Source organism: Coprinopsis cinerea (genome assembly GCF_000182895.1).
Source record: "Coprinopsis cinerea okayama7#130 chromosome 3 map unlocalized cont3.3, whole genome shotgun sequence".
NCBI classification, from domain to species: Eukaryota; Fungi; Basidiomycota; class Agaricomycetes; order Agaricales; family Psathyrellaceae; genus Coprinopsis; species Coprinopsis cinerea.
In genome coordinates, this window is record NW_003307542.1 from 116,233 (window position 1) to 131,346 (window position 15,114).

General features: G+C 51.3%; 5 protein-coding genes across 5 annotated transcripts; 4 read left to right on the top strand and 1 right to left on the bottom strand.

Annotated features, from left to right (window-relative positions):
• Positions 1 to 43: 43 nt before the first annotated feature.
• On the bottom strand, positions 44 to 2,476 carry CC1G_14063 (hypothetical protein; the record flags this gene model as incomplete). The annotated part of the gene is made up of 9 exons (XM_002911485.1): positions 44 to 388; positions 450 to 609; positions 669 to 975; positions 1,041 to 1,112; positions 1,239 to 1,452; positions 1,617 to 1,784; positions 1,840 to 1,996; positions 2,055 to 2,367; positions 2,428 to 2,476. 9 exons carry the CDS (start codon positions 2,474 to 2,476, stop codon positions 44 to 46), a joined length of 1,785 nt encoding a protein of 594 aa, XP_002911531.1.
• A 1,935-nt stretch (positions 2,477 to 4,411) lies between these two features.
• Positions 4,412 to 6,067, top strand: CC1G_09635 (hypothetical protein; the record flags this gene model as incomplete). Its single annotated transcript, XM_001829694.1, has 7 exons — positions 4,412 to 4,512; positions 4,567 to 4,618; positions 4,680 to 4,820; positions 4,875 to 4,979; positions 5,040 to 5,242; positions 5,297 to 5,709; positions 5,772 to 6,067. The coding sequence occupies 7 exons, from the start codon at positions 4,412 to 4,414 to the stop codon at positions 6,065 to 6,067; spliced, it is 1,311 nt and encodes a 436-aa protein (XP_001829746.1).
• A 1,325-nt stretch (positions 6,068 to 7,392) lies between these two features.
• On the top strand, positions 7,393 to 8,366 carry CC1G_09636 (hypothetical protein; the record flags this gene model as incomplete). Its single annotated transcript, XM_001829695.2, has 4 exons — positions 7,393 to 7,591; positions 7,619 to 7,878; positions 7,956 to 8,121; positions 8,272 to 8,366. The coding sequence occupies 4 exons, from the start codon at positions 7,393 to 7,395 to the stop codon at positions 8,364 to 8,366; spliced, it is 720 nt and encodes a 239-aa protein (XP_001829747.2).
• A 666-nt stretch (positions 8,367 to 9,032) lies between these two features.
• Positions 9,033 to 10,708, top strand: CC1G_14064 (hypothetical protein; the record flags this gene model as incomplete). Its single annotated transcript, XM_002911486.1, has 7 exons — positions 9,033 to 9,133; positions 9,200 to 9,251; positions 9,310 to 9,450; positions 9,511 to 9,615; positions 9,674 to 9,888; positions 9,947 to 10,337; positions 10,394 to 10,708. 7 exons carry the CDS (start codon positions 9,033 to 9,035, stop codon positions 10,706 to 10,708), a joined length of 1,320 nt encoding a protein of 439 aa, XP_002911532.1.
• A 1,879-nt stretch (positions 10,709 to 12,587) lies between these two features.
• CC1G_05959 (hypothetical protein) lies at positions 12,588 to 13,826 on the top strand (the record flags this gene model as incomplete). The annotated part of the gene is made up of 5 exons (XM_001829698.2): positions 12,588 to 12,683; positions 12,739 to 12,914; positions 13,008 to 13,047; positions 13,104 to 13,476; positions 13,531 to 13,826. The coding sequence occupies 5 exons, from the start codon at positions 12,588 to 12,590 to the stop codon at positions 13,824 to 13,826; spliced, it is 981 nt and encodes a 326-aa protein (XP_001829750.2).
• Positions 13,827 to 15,114: the final 1,288 nt, after the last annotated feature.

Below are 15,114 nucleotides of genomic sequence, written 5' to 3' on the forward strand. Positions count from 1 at the left end.
GTATTGCTAGTGTATGCATTTATGGAGCATGGAATAGGCACGTTTAGCCCATAAGCGAGCTGAACTTGGGAACCATCTCCAGAGCGGATCTAACGTTATTGTGCCAGGTATTTGCACGCTCCCTGCATTTGCCACAAGCTTGAAGCTCTTGTTCGTATTCGTCCGCAAAGTTAGCTTGTCCGGGTAGTCGATTATCGACGATCGCCCTGCAGAGTTCATTGTTCCCCCGTGGAATCTTGCTCAACGTTTTCGGAAAATACTCTCCTGCTCCCGTTGTGCAGACATGCTCAATCCCCACGTTGAACTTCCCCGTTCGGATATAGGATATCATGGCCGGACAAACAGTTGCGGCGCGAATCACACCCTCATATCCTTCCCTGTAACGGAACTGGTCGAAAAGGAGATGAGCGGAATTGACCAGGTAAAAGTGACATCGAGACATGACTCACCCAGAGGGCTGTCAACTGGCTTCTCGGCGAGCCGGCTGCTTCATCAACTCTGCTCACCGGCAGGTGAATAGTAAGAGGAGCAGCTACGTCCGCGATGTGTGGGTGGTTGTACTTGGCTGCATAGGCCAAGATTTCAATGGGTGTCTCCTCAGCCCTGTATCTGTATTTCATCACTAAATCATTTCCCAGCTTCCATCAGTCGCAGGGAGTGTAACCCACCGTAACGCGGTGCTACACGCGATGATCCCAATTTCCGCGATGTACTTCTCAGCCGCCTCCGCCAGTTTCAAGAGTCGATCAGTGGACAGCCCGGTGACGTTCGGGTATTTGTGCTTATGACAGAAGTGCATCAGCAGCTTCAGGGTCTCGCCATCTTCGGTGAGCTCGACTAGGCCCTCTGAGTCTGACACCGAGTCGCTGGTGGGGAATCCATCGGTGTAGAGCTCGAGATTGCTCTTGTGCGCGCCGATCCTAACTCCGTCGCTTGACAAGAGTGTGAGATCGATGGGGAGGGAACAGCCTTTCACTGACATCGTCCAGCATCATCGTTTCAGCCATTTGGCCAAGATACAACTCAATTCCTACACGTACCAGGACATTCAGCCATGGTTTGAAAAAGGATTGTTGGAATATCGGTTTCTGCGAGACTTGGATGGGTGAAGGCTATAGAAAAGCGGTGGATCGATAACTCTACATCGATTAGCCTCGTGTATACGTGACTCAGAACCCGTGCCGCAGTACATCATACATTAAGCGCCCGTGGGCAGCGTGTCAAACAACGGCGATTACCATCCGCACTGCGACGCGATATGTATGTGTGTTGGGGTGCCACGCATCCGCAGCGCTCTCCTTCCGCTCCGGAATTCAATCTTCGCAGCCCTTTTCGCTGCGAATGATCACGATATTCAGCAAAGATTTGAGCATCGACGTGTTTCGACGATGGGATACCCTCAGAGCATATTCCTCCGAAATATGCAGTATCAATGGACTCCAGCAGTCGGATCTTTACATCACCAACTAATGTAAGTATTCTCTGAACTTCCCAATCCCTTCCATACGTCGAGCGATTCTTCTTTCCCATTCTCTAACTTGGTCCAGACAGACACCGCATCCGGAGATGTCGCTTAGGTTTTGGCTGTAGTAATCTCCTGGGAGCTTATCTCTCACCAAGAGTTGGATGGTCGCACCGGCTGTGCGAGGAAGATTGGATAGAGTCTGGGTGAAATAGGAATCGCGTCCAGGGCAGGAGTGTTTCTTTCTCTTTGCGTTGATGTATGGCTCAGGCGCCGTCACCGCCAATTCTGCGACCTCACGCCATGCTCGTTCATAACAATGCTAGGAAGACGGAACATATTCAGTATCCGGGTGGAGGAACATCTATCCTACTCACCCAAGCAAGGTGCAGCCGCTGATTTTCTCTGATGATGCACTCCACATCGGCTATGGGCATTGTGACGGTTTCAGGAGCGGCTGTATCCGCGAGGTCGAGATAACCGTGCTTTACCGCGTAACAAAGCACCGCCAGGGGACTCTCGCTCCAGCGAATTCTGGATAACACCATGAGTGAGCGCCCCCACCATGATGAAGTATCGAAATCTGACGCACTTGGCCTGCAACCTACAAATCTCGAGTACATGAAAGACGAGGTACTTCTCCGCTGCCTCAGCTAACTCCAGGACCTTTTCCAGTCGTTCACTACTCAGATCGGGCGTGTCATATTTTCTTTTGTGCATCATTTGGAAGAGCCATTGCAGCGTTGATCCTTTCTCTGTGAGTGGCACGGGCTCGCCATCGTCAACGACCATGTCACTCGCAGGGAAAGAATCGGCGTAGGTCTCGAGGTGCGACGTATGAAAGCCAAGGTCCACTCCATCGATCGATCTGAAAGTAATATCCACTGGAATGTCGCATCCGTTCACTAGGTATCAATCGTTCGTCATCCGCAGGGATATCTTCAAGGCCTGTATCGCACACTTACGGGGACAACCGATATCTTTCCCTCCACTTGCTTCTTGCTCGATGGACATTGTGGACGATCGATAGATTTGAGAGACGCGTAATAGAAATGCCACGCTTTGTGGGTTTCTTTCCTTTTCAGTCGACCCCGTGATCTTCCTGCAAGAGGCGCGCGTGGGGTTCCATGAAGCGCCCATCTTCTGCCCATCTTCTGCTTGTACTTATTTGTCCCTACGGCACGTCGGCATCGATGCGAGAGGCCAGGACCCAGAGAGCGAAAAAGTAGTGAGGACAGGTGAGGCCGGCACTTACGTGATCTATTCTCGCTGGGACTCTATCGCTCGTACGCCAGTATTGTTTAGCTATCCTCTCTAAATCCTCCAGTAAGTAATATCTCGGTGAGGTTTGAGCATCAATTGCACCGCTTTCATTGGGTCGCATGGTTGCCGGTCAGCAGCATGAGAACTGATCCTATCCCGGAGCCGAGAGGTGACCGTCGCTTCTTGGGGCGCATACACAAGACTTCTTCCATTGGGAAGCCAATTGACTCGTGGAAGGTGTGGAGACACGAGTGCGGATGGTTCACGTGGGGCCCCCAGCTTCTTCGACAAACATCACAATTAAGTACGACGATTTTCAGTCCTTTTCTGTGCATTAGAGGTCTGCTGACGTGCCTGCGCAGAAGGAAGGTCCCATTTCAGACCTTCCAACTGCCTTCTCCCTTGAAGAAGCACCCTCCGGCCCGCCACTTGCCGGATAATATCGTCGTTGGCCCGAGGTTTAGTCGACTGCGTGTAGAACTGCAGGGAATCGATTGAATAAGTGTCGTCAACTGTAGCAAGAAATCTCCTATTGGACAACTTATGAAGTTTCATACGGTTGCTAGAGCTTTCATGAACATCTAGGAAGTGGGAAGAGTCGCTGTCCAAGCCCAGGGGCTGCACAGTTTAAGCGAGTCCCAACTTCCAAGTTACACGGGGCTACTTTCAATTGTTGTTCATGGTTAAACCTGTTGTGGCTGCCGTCCTAATAGTGTGTGTATCCCGCTGGCACTTGAAGTATCACAGCACATGAATATATTCTCGCTCTCGAGTCTCATGCGAAAACTCTTGAAAGAGTGAGAAGCCAGTCTCATTCATGAGAGGGAAACCACCCAAGTATACCAGAGAGCTCACCTGAGGTTAGCGGGAGATCGGAACATTTAGTCCGCCAATCCCAATCACAAATGCCATGCAGCTTCAGAAGTCTTCAGTCACCACGTTTTCGAGCGTCCTTCTCCCTCGTGGCTAAATTGATTGTCATCGCCGCTTTTGGCCCTCGAATGTGGGGTCTTCAGTATACCAAAGGCGGTATTGCCTCCTTGGCACCCACGCTCAATGGTTCTTTTGCGAGACCAAAAGGGATTGCTGAGTGGAGATATAAAACGTGAGATGTCAGAAAATCTTGATTTGATCATGGGATTCCCCAGTTTGTCACGATTCGCTTGTTCCGGTTCACGCTTGGCACTTGGTTAGAGCCTAAGTTAACGCGATGAACATCCATCTCTGGCCTTGTCAAGTGAAAGTCAAGGCTTTCATTAGGGTGATTCGGATGCGCCCAGGTAAGCAAAGAGATCATAGCCATAGGTGTCTTTTCACCTATGGCCACAGAGGACGTCGAAAGACGAGGTTTGTAGCTACGACGAGCTATGTACTATGTGTAACCTCGGAAAGAAGGATCCACCTCCATTTACGCCAAGATCTTGTACGGAATTATACAGCGCCAATTTGGCCCACGGTTCCCGTTGGGAATATCTTGTACACTTCGTAAAATGATTGTCACCATAACCCTGGATGGGATATCCACAGCGGACGAATCACGGATGTTTGAATCAGGAAAACGAGTTCCGGGGAAGCCCAAAGAAGATCTAACGGCGATGCAAAACACATTAAGCTGGTGGGTATTAATAGACGAACTTTATTCAGATCTGGTACTCCCCGTCAATCTTCGACTTCAGACCATCAGCCATGAAGTGGGGAACCCTTCTCTCCCTTGCGGTCGTCGCACCCTTTGCCAACGCTCTTCTGCGCTTCCCTTGCTCCCAGCTCGTGACCGAGCGTCTCGACCCGTAAGCCTATTTTTAGTTACGCGTCGTTGTGCGCGCTGCTCACCGTATATCCAGCTTGGTCACTCCTGGTGAAGTCTCCCCTCACGTTCACCAAATTATTGGAGGAGTAAGTCTGCGACACCTGCTCGTCTCACATGAACTGCGGTCTCACTCTCAACCACCCTTAGAATGCCTTCAATATCACCATGGACCACAACAACGACCTCGGTCGTCTCTCCACTTGCACAACCTGTCGTTTCAAGGAGAACAGGTCTAACTACTGGACCGCTGTCCTCTACTTCAGGGCACGCAACGGCTCGTACATTCGGGTATGTCCCGTCGCACCTTGTGGTGAAACCGTCATCTTAAACCGAGTCGCGTAGGTCCCCCAAATTGCCAACCAGTTCACTGGAAACCCCAATGGCGGTATGACCGTCTACTACATCCAGCCCATTGGTAGCAACGAGAAGGTTACCGCTTTCCCCAAGGTATGTGGATGGATCTCTGGTAGCTTTGTTATCGGCTCTAACAAGAATATGACCGTATAGGGATTCCGTATGATCGTCGGTAACCCGATGGTCCGTGCCCGATCCAACAACGAGGCCCTCAACCGTGCTATCACCTTCCGATGCTTCGGTGCCAACTTCCAGAGCAACCCCGCCTACCCTCACCCTGGAACTGGTGATGACACTGTCGAGCTCCCCAACCGTGCCTGCGCTGGTGGTATTCGTTCTAACATCTTCTTCCCATCGTAAGTCCCCTTCCTACTTGTTCTAAGAGCATTGGTCCCTTACATTCAATGTAGCTGCTGGAATGGACGGGACATCGATCCTCCGGACCACGCTTCGCACATGGCTTTCCCCACTGGTAGCATCGGTCGTGACGGTCACTTCTTCCACGTTGGAACTTGCCCATCCTCACACCCGATCCGTATGCCCTTGATCTTGCTCGAGATCGTCTGGGACACCCGTCAATTCAACTCGCAATGGCCCACCGATGGATCTCAGCCCTTCGTCCTCTCATACGGTGACCCCACTGGCTACGGACAGCACGCTGACTACGTCTTCGGCTGGCAAGATGACTCCCTCCAGCGCGCTATGGATTCCTGCACGGATATCGGTGGTGCCCCTGAGAGCTGCCGTGTCCTCCAGAGGAACAGCGATGCCGAAATGAACCAGTGCACTCTCCCCACCGTCGTCAACGAGCGTGTCGAAGGAGGTATGACCTAGCATTTTCTCTTCCCGCTATACCACCACTAACTGTTCTCCCTCCTCCTCTAGTCTACCTCGACGAACTCCCCGGATGCAACCCCATCCAACGCGGCCCTCAATCTGCTACCATGGTCCCGAACTGCCGTGCCATCTCTACCACTGGCATTGGCGGCCCCGTTGTCACCAACCCTCCCGTTGTCACTCAACCCCCCGTCGTCCAACCTCCTCCTCCCGTCACCAACCCCGGAGCTCCTCTCCAGACCCGCTTCGGTCAATGTGGTGGCCAGGGATGGACTGGCCCTACCCAATGCCAGCCTCCCTACGCTTGCCAGGTCTCCAACCAATGGTACTCTCAGTGCCTCTAAGCGACTGAGAGGGCCTAAGGTCGGTGCGCGCATAGAGCTCGGTCGGTCATTCGCCGGATGGTTGCGAAAATCGCATATGTAGCACTTTAGAACATTGTTTTGTCAGCTTTCTTCATACCTCTTTGGAATCACAATTTCTCTTTCTCTCTTCTCAAACGAGGGTGTCTGAGAGACGCGTGGGACCACTCTGCTCGAGTAAATGCCGAACGTCTGAGTAGGTTGTTCTGCGGTGGTTGAACTTCACATCGCCTTCAAGTTGGGGCGCCAAAACCTCATGTTGAGAGTCTGGTGGAACGCAGGCCACCGGCGCTCCAAGCACGCAGACTTACGTCCTAATAGCCTCGTTGTTTCCTACTCAAGCTAATACATAGCATTTTGCAGCTGGATAGGTGAGGAACACTTGAATGAGCGTCAGACAGCACCCATGCAGCTTATTTGGTCCTGTTTGCCAAAGGCCTCCAATTCCCTTCGGGAGGCTTCGGGCGCTTGGCCCTCCTCCAGTTCAACCTTTTTCCGCACGAGCGTCGAGCAGCGTTGGCGTGAAGATTTTTGTGAATGGTATGTGTGCCAAGCGCGTTCCCTCTTGCCTTCATCTTAATTCACTGAACCCTCAATAGGCGATTTTCTGAATAGTATTGCCCAGTGTACTTGGGCCCCTGACAGAGTTGGCCTCGGTCGAGGGTTTTTAACCTGTGGGCCACAGGCGACTTTTGGGCGGCTTAGGTTTTGCGATCGACCCTTGATACGGACGTTCATTATATCTGAGAATACGCTGCTAGTTGAGGAGAACCTACTGAAAAGACCCCCGTCGATGGCTTCCCGACCTCCCTTTCCTTCCCAACTCTGGCCTCGTACTATATTCGTTCTTCGGATGCGCTGGAGACTGTTATACAGCTCTGAGTTCCAGCTGGATACAACTGGATACAACCTGTGGCTTTATGCTATGCAACTGCGATTACTCTTGCTGATATGACTGGTTTTACTTTGATTCGGTATGTTGCTCGCACTGATTTTGATCCATGTTGACCAAACTTCGATTTCCAGATTCCCTTGTCCGCACGCAGAGCCTCTGCTAGCCCTACCATCTAGACCTCCGCACATATAAGTCTCGATGAAAGTCGTCACCATTCCGCCCTTTCATCGCAGTCCGAATTCTCCCCAGCCGACATAGCGCCACGTCACTCGGAGAAATGCTCATTCCTCAATTGCCTTGGCTTGACTTGTAGAGCCCCGAGACCATCCGCCCGTGGACGGTAGATGCCCTTTCTCGAAAATTCGTCTTCGGCTTGTGACTTGTCCTTGTCTGACTATTCTTGGAATACGTCATGAAAAAGTGGGATGGTATATATGATGGCCAGCACGATGACCGTGATATTCCCCTCCCCCGCCGTGGAATGTCTGTTCTGAAAGCCCATCCTGAGGACAACGTATTCCGCATCTATTCACTCAGAGTAGCCTTTGCTTTGATTGTCGATCCTCATACTATTCACGGACCTCCCCGCGATTCTCGCAGCTCTTCCTCAGGTACGCCACTCTCTTAATTGCTCGAAGTCCTTCTGAAAATGAACAGTTCTCTTTCGTACAGGCACAGACGCACATACGCGGGCCCGACTCTCGCTCTTGCATATACTCGCGCGCCTCCCTCGACACACGCGAGCAAATCTTCAGATGAACGCGCTCTGAACAACTATATCGAGCTCTGCATCTGGGACCTTCACCATATCGAACGTGCATCTCCCCTGCCCTCCATATCGAAGTGCTCGCTTGGATCTATATCTCGCCATCTGGTCTGGAATCTGCATCTCGCGATGGTAGTCTGAATCGAGTGGACTGCTTCTTGTCTGAAGATTTTCGGATGATTCGTCGCGATTATGTCTCTCACTTTTAGGATAATATCTTGAACATTTCAACCGGGGAAGGGCCAATGAGGAGGGTAGAGGTCTCGTCACGGAGAGAGAGCACATGGGCACCACTCGAAACTGACATTCCTGGGCACCTTCTATCCAACTTCCATCTATTCACCTCTTCGCTGGGAGACGGGGACATCCGCACGCGTATGTATGATGTGCGCACTGTACTTTAACTGTTGTGGGACTGCGGCGTGGTGCTGCGAAAGTGCAAAGAGGTCAGTTGATCATTTAGGTTTTACTGTCTCCATCTATTTTGCCGAGCCCGACTTCCAACACTGATACGTCTATTTTTAGAACACCAACTTCCTCGGGTCCAGCCCAACTCCTTCGAGGGACATCCGACCTCAATATATGCCTCGGCTGTCGTTTCGCAGCTGAAGACCGCGTAATATGGGTGCGTTAGTCTTCGGCGTGGCCTTTGCTATCGTAACTCGAATTATGAGGGGCGTTTATCGCGACTGTTCACGCGCGCTGACTGGCTATCCATTTTGGGCGCTGCTTCGAGTCTTCGATGGTTAGAGTTTCTAGTGGACCCAAACCCCACGCGACGAGTAATGGCCATGTTTGGGACTGCGTGGCACCGAATATACTCTCACATCTCCGATCCCTGATTCGTCTACGAAGATGCAGATGCATGTCCTCGATGTGGGTCAGTTGAGATTCACGATGGATGATGGCATAGGTTTACCCCAGATTCAAATCTCTCACTTTGTACTGGCAGATAGGTCAGTCCTCTGCACTCCTCCATGCCGGTTGAACCATGGAAATATGAATCCCCTAACATTTTCTCTCCTCTCAGGCCTGTACGTACCACGTACGATTCACTCCCTATCCATTCTGGAAAACAATTTACGCATACGCGCTCTATCGATCGCCGTTCACCGAGAATACAGCACCTCTACCTCCCCTCGAGCGTCCGGATAGCCAAGATCATTCGAAGGCCTGGTCTTTTCTGCTGAAATTGTATTTATAGGGACCTCGCCTAGTCCTTCCTCCTTCTTCATCCCTCGTTATCTACCACTCCCCTCCTGGTCTAGGTATTTGGAACCCTCGACATGAAGTGGGCAGCATTGTTGTCGTTGGCGTCTGCCGCGCCTCTGGCGCATGCGCTCCTGCGATTCGGATGTAGTCAGTTGGTGACTGAACGGTTGGACCCGTGCGTACTCCGTTATATCTCTCACTGTTATTTTTTCATTCTGATGGTGGTGGTGGTGGTGTAAAGGCTGGTTACTCCCGGACAGGTCTCCCCCCACGTCCACCAGATTATTGGTGGTGTATGGCCATTCCTCCATCTTCATCCCTTACGCTTGTAAACTGACGAGAATGGTACAGAACGCGTTCAATATCACCATGGACCACAACAACGACCTTGGTCGTCTCTCCACCTGTACCACCTGTAAATTCAAGGAAAACAGGTCCAACTACTGGACTGCCGTGCTTTACTTCAAGGCCCGCAATGGATCGTTCATTCGCGTCAGTTTCTCTTTGGCGTTGCTGTTAATGGGAGCTGATGAAACTGGGGATTTTCGCTAGGTTCCTCAAATGCCCAACCAGTTCACTGGTAACTATAACGGTGGTGTCACCGTCTACTACATCCAACCCATCGGTTCCAACCAACGGGTTACTGCCTTCCCCAAGGTGGGTTCCTCTTCCTAGAGTGGAGTTTTCCAGTAACTGAACAATTCTTTCGTACTAGGGCTTCCGTATGATCGTCGGTGACCCCATGTCCCGTGCTAGGAGGACTTCGGGCACCAACGACATCGACGCACGTGCTATCACTTTCCGTTGCTTCGGCGCTAACTGGCAAAGTGACCCCGCCTACCCTCACCCCGGTACTGGTAACCGTGACACTGTTGCCCTCCCGTCCGGTCAATGCGCTGGTGGTATCCGATCCAACATCTTCTTCCCATCGTGAGTTGATTCTCCATCTATGAATTCGTTGGAATGAAAGGGTTAACATCCTTTAAAGGTGCTGGAATGGGAGGGATATCGATCCTCCGGACCACGCCTCCCACATGGCATTCCCCACTGGCAACATCGGTCGTGACGGTCTCTTCTTCCATGTTGGTTCTTGCCCCTCGTCTCACCCCACTCGCATGCCACTCCTCTTCCTCGAAATCGTCTGGGACACCCGTCAATTCAATTCCCAATGGCCCACTGACGGTAGCCAGCCCTTCGTTCTCTCCAACGGTGACCCCACTGGCTACGGACAACACGCTGACTACGTCTTCGGCTGGCAAGATGACGCTCTCCAGCGTGCTATGGATCAGTGTACTGACATCGGTGGTCAACCCGAGAGCTGCCGTGCTTTGACCAGGAACTCTGATGCCGAGATGAACCAGTGCACTCTCCCCACCGTCGTCAACGAGCGTGTTGAAGGAGGTACGCCTTCCTCTCTTCTCCACCCTTACTGAAGACGGACCCGCTACATAGATTCTACCTCAACGAGCTCCCTGGCTGCAACCCCATCCAGAACGGCCCCAACCCCGCTACTATGGTCAGGGACTGCCGTGCCCTCTCGACCACTGGCGTTGGAGGCCCTGTCGTCACCAATCCCCCGGTTGTCACCAACCCACCCGTCGTCCAACCTCCTCCCCCTGTCACCAACCCTGGTGCGCCTCTTCAAACCCGATACGGCCAGTGCGGTGGTCAAGGGTGGACTGGACCTACCCAGTGCCAGCCCCCGTATGCTTGCCAGGTTTCGAACCAGTGGTACTCTCAGTGCATTTAAACGCGTTGAGAGCCTGGTGCGCGTGGTTGGTTTGGTCTCGTTCATCGGTTAAGGCTAGAATGCGCTCAGTTTTGTTCTTCTAATTTTTGTTTTCTTTGCTTTTGCTTGTATTGTGATATATCGTGTATTACTCTGAAGGAATGAAACCTTTCTCTTTGCTCTTAGGCTGCCGTGCCAGCGATCTCATGGCCCTCGTGCCATTCATGTTCATGCGACGCGGTTAAAAAGTGAATTTATGCCTCGCTTCACCTTCCAAAGTAATGAGCGCTACTATTCCCCATAGCTCAGAGGTTCTCATGTTGCCCGCGGCTATGAAGGCTCTTAATCCAAACTTCGGAAGGTTGTCATGTCTACTTCTTTCAAACGCCATTGGGTCTTTATTAGTACGTACGGGCATGTGAGAACACCATATCTTAATGCCCTGGGTGAGTGCTGAACCTTCTCCTAATAGGTCATAAAGCCCTCATAAGGCTCAATGGACGACAATGAAGGGCTCAAGAGGTTCATTTGGAAGCGAGGAAAGGAAGCGGAGGATCGGATGAAGGTAGGCCTTGGGTCTTGATCCGTTTTGTATCTTTCCCCAACATAGTCTTGGTCCTTCAAACATCGCCTTGGCCTTTCTTCCACTCACATTTCCGGCCGAAATACGCGGTTTTCAGGTCGTTGTCATAGGTTATGGGGTGAAATCGATCCATTGCGACGGTCTCTTGCACATTTCCTGTCTCGCGTTACCCTCAGGGTCGATCCTCCGACGGCAGAGAAGAAGTTCTAATTCAGGTATCTTCATTGTCGTTCAAAGTGATTTTCATTCATCTACGGACCCCACTGGTCATCTAGATGCATCCCAGATAATTCTGAATGTCTTCAATACCGATAAGGAGATCGAGTTGGCCCCGTCGCGATCTACGGATCTCTTCTGGTCGTGGTCCAAGATTCAATCTCGAGATGCGCCTTGTCATATCGAGAAACGTATCTCTCAGATTATTTGGAGATTAAGCTACGCATGTGGGAGGTTAGTTACTTCGTAAAACATCCTTCACTCTGCTAGCCCTGGAAGTTCACATTTTCCGGCTCTGCGCCATAGAGCTGCTCCTGAGTCTGTCATGACCCGAGTGCTATTTTAAGAACAGCCTGATACGTGGACCACGTCGTCCCGGAAATTAGTTTCCAAAATTGCTTAACTTCAGATAAACGCTGAGAGTTCTTTCACAGCGTGGCTCCAAACTTCGCTTACACGGACGAATTGCGGATGGACAGCCTCACGAATTGTATCTGGAGGAATGTGCTAGAAATCACGTTCGGTAAAACCATTATATCCAGCCCAAAGTTATTTAAAGCCCTACGTTGAGGTCGCAGGTCCCTCAGGTCGACAAGGAGCCTCTCTCTCGACTACAACGAGCCTCGCAGCAGCGATGAAGTGGGCCTCTCTCCTCTCTTTGACGGCAGTCGCGCCGTTGGCGCATGCGCTCCTCCGATTCCCGTGTGCTCAGCTCGTGACGGAGCGTCTTGACCCGTATGCCTTTTCCACCTGTATATGTGTATGCCCCTGACCTCAGCTATTTAGTCTCGTCACCCCTGGTCAAGTCTCGCCTCACGTTCACCAAGTCGTCGGAGGAGTACGTCCAAGAGATGCCTTAAAATTGCTACCAGCCAACCCTAAGATCCGTCTAGAATGCCTTCAACATCTCCATGCCGCATGACAATGACCTCGGGCGTCTTTCAACTTGCACCTCGTGCCGATTCAAAGAGAACAGGTCAAACTATTGGACTGCTGCGCTGTACTTCAGGGCCAGGAACGGATCCTTTATTCGAGTAGGTCTCAACTCACATCCATCTTTCGAATGAAACACGACTGACCATTATGATATAGGTACCTCAAATGCCCAACCAGTTCACTGGTAACTACAACGGCGGTGTTACTGTCTACTACATCCAGCCCATCGGCAGCAACGAGAGAGTCACTGCTTTCCCCAAGGTACGCATGTTTCTCATGTAACGGCCTTCGGTACAGCAAACTAACTGGGCCACAGGGATTCCGCATGATTGTCGGTGACCCCATGTCGAGAGCCCGAAGGACTTCAGGCACCAATGACATTGACGCTCGTGCTATCACCTTCCGATGCTTCGGCGCCAACTTCCAAAGCGATCCCGCTTATCCTCATCCCGGAACTGGTAGCCGTGATACTGTAGCCCTCCCTTCGGGCCAGTGCGCAGGTGGTATTCGCTCCAACATCTTCTTCCCCTCGTAAGCCTTCTTGCACTTCTTAGAAACGTGGCTCTGATCTGACGGTTACGCTAGGTGCTGGAATGGCAGGGATATCGATCCTCCCGACCACAACGTCAGTATTCATAACCCCACGTTCATCAATTTTCGAGCTAACCTACCTCCTTCCAGTCTCACATGGCTTATCCTACTGGTAACATTGGTCGCGATGGTCTCTTCTTCCACGTCGGTTCCTGCCCATCCTCTCACCCCAGGCGTATGCCTCTCCTTTTCCTCGAAATCGTTTGGGATACTCGTCAATTCAACTCCCAATGGCCCACCGATGGTAGCCAACCGTTCGTTCTTTCTAACGGAGATCCCACCGGTTATGGACAACACGCCGACTACGTCTTTGGATGGCAAGACGACTCTCTCCAGCGCGCTATGGACCAGTGCACCGACATTGGTGGACAGCCAGAAAGCTGCCGCGCGCTCACTAGGAACAGCGACGCTGAGATGAACCAATGCACCCTTCCAACTGTGGTTAACGAACGCGTTGAAGGAGGTGAGTTAATTGACATCACAATTTTCTTTCTGCAGCATCTGACATTTCCTTTAGTGTACCTTAACGAGCTTCCAGGATGCAACCCCATCCAAGCTGGACCTCAACCTGCCACCATGGTACGGGATTGCCGAGCTATCTCGACCACTGGTGTCGGAGGCCCCGTCGTCACCAATCCTCCCGTTGTTACCAACCCTCCCGTCGTCCAGCCTCCTCCTCCTGTTACCAACCCCGGCGCGCCTCTCCAAACCCGATATGGACAGTGCGGCGGGCAAGGATGGACGGGCCCTACTCAATGCCAGCCTCCTTACTCCTGCCAGGTTTCGAACCAGTGGTATTCTCAATGCATCTAAGCGGAGAACTCCAACGGAAAAGGTGGTAATATGGCACGGCGCTTATTGGCTTTTGGTGGATTTGGTGCGCTGTAGAGACTTGATCATTTCCTATACACATTCATTCTGTTGTTTTCTGTTGGTTTATATGAATACGTTTCCTTGTTCCTCTTTATGAACTCAGTCCTCCGTTAGTTTGCAAACGGGCGCTGTACTTAGCAACGAACTTGCATGAACAGTCTCCACTCCGAGTCGATGGTCCACATTTGCGACTAGGATCTCCCAAAACACTCCCTGAGGTAATAAGTTCGCAGCCCTCGGTAATCTGAGCGGATTTCTCCTTTTCAATGTTCTGATAGTATGACGTGTAGACTAATAATAATACCCGCCAAAGAATCATAATCATAGTTATGAGGTTTCACACTCACTTGACATACATAGGTTCGCGGACGACCGGATGACGGTGTCTGCTGGTGTCCGTTCCGTTGACACCGATCATTTCTACAGTATTCTTGGCCCCTGGCTAGAGATTGACGCTCACTGAGGCTGCGCCATGCTGCCTTACTCATAATTAAGGGAAGCTTGTGAGATCACTCGCGTTTTCTAGTTTCATGTTTGTAGTTCGTGAGATTTATTGGCCACGTATTGCACCGTTCTCGGGGTGGCTACGCCTATGTCCGCTGAACAAAGGTCTCTTGCGACGCTTAAAACACACACTCTCTATATACGCAATTTACTCTAGAATCTACCAATACATCTCAACGCATCTCTAGATCATCGCCGAGGAGGGCCAATATCAACTTAGGAATCTGTAAACACGGTGCCGATCTGGCGCTGAATCTCTCATCTCCAGATACAACTTCGTAGATGGATCTACGACATGGTAAGAGTCGCCACGAGGGCGGGCGAGCGATTTATATACCATCTCTCTTAGCCTTTGAATCATTTGACCACTAGAGATCGTATTTTACCGACCATTGAACACGAGTCGAAACCTATTCAATACAACGTCCACCCAATATGCAACGTGAGAACTTTACCATCATGCGTCACACAAGAAAGTCGGCGGAGGGTACTTGTAGCCCACGGATCCCAATGGGGCCAGCGGCGACCAGATCTGCAAGAGATGGAAGACTATGAGTGTATTGCACTTCATTCAAGAACGGGCTAATCGCGGAAAGACACCCTATGGCATATACGTTAACAGTGTACTCGGAATTCGTCGGGGAGTTTAGATGATTTTAGAGGGGGAATTTCCTATAAATAACGAAGTAGGACGGAAATGAAGACACAACCTCCCAAGGTAACC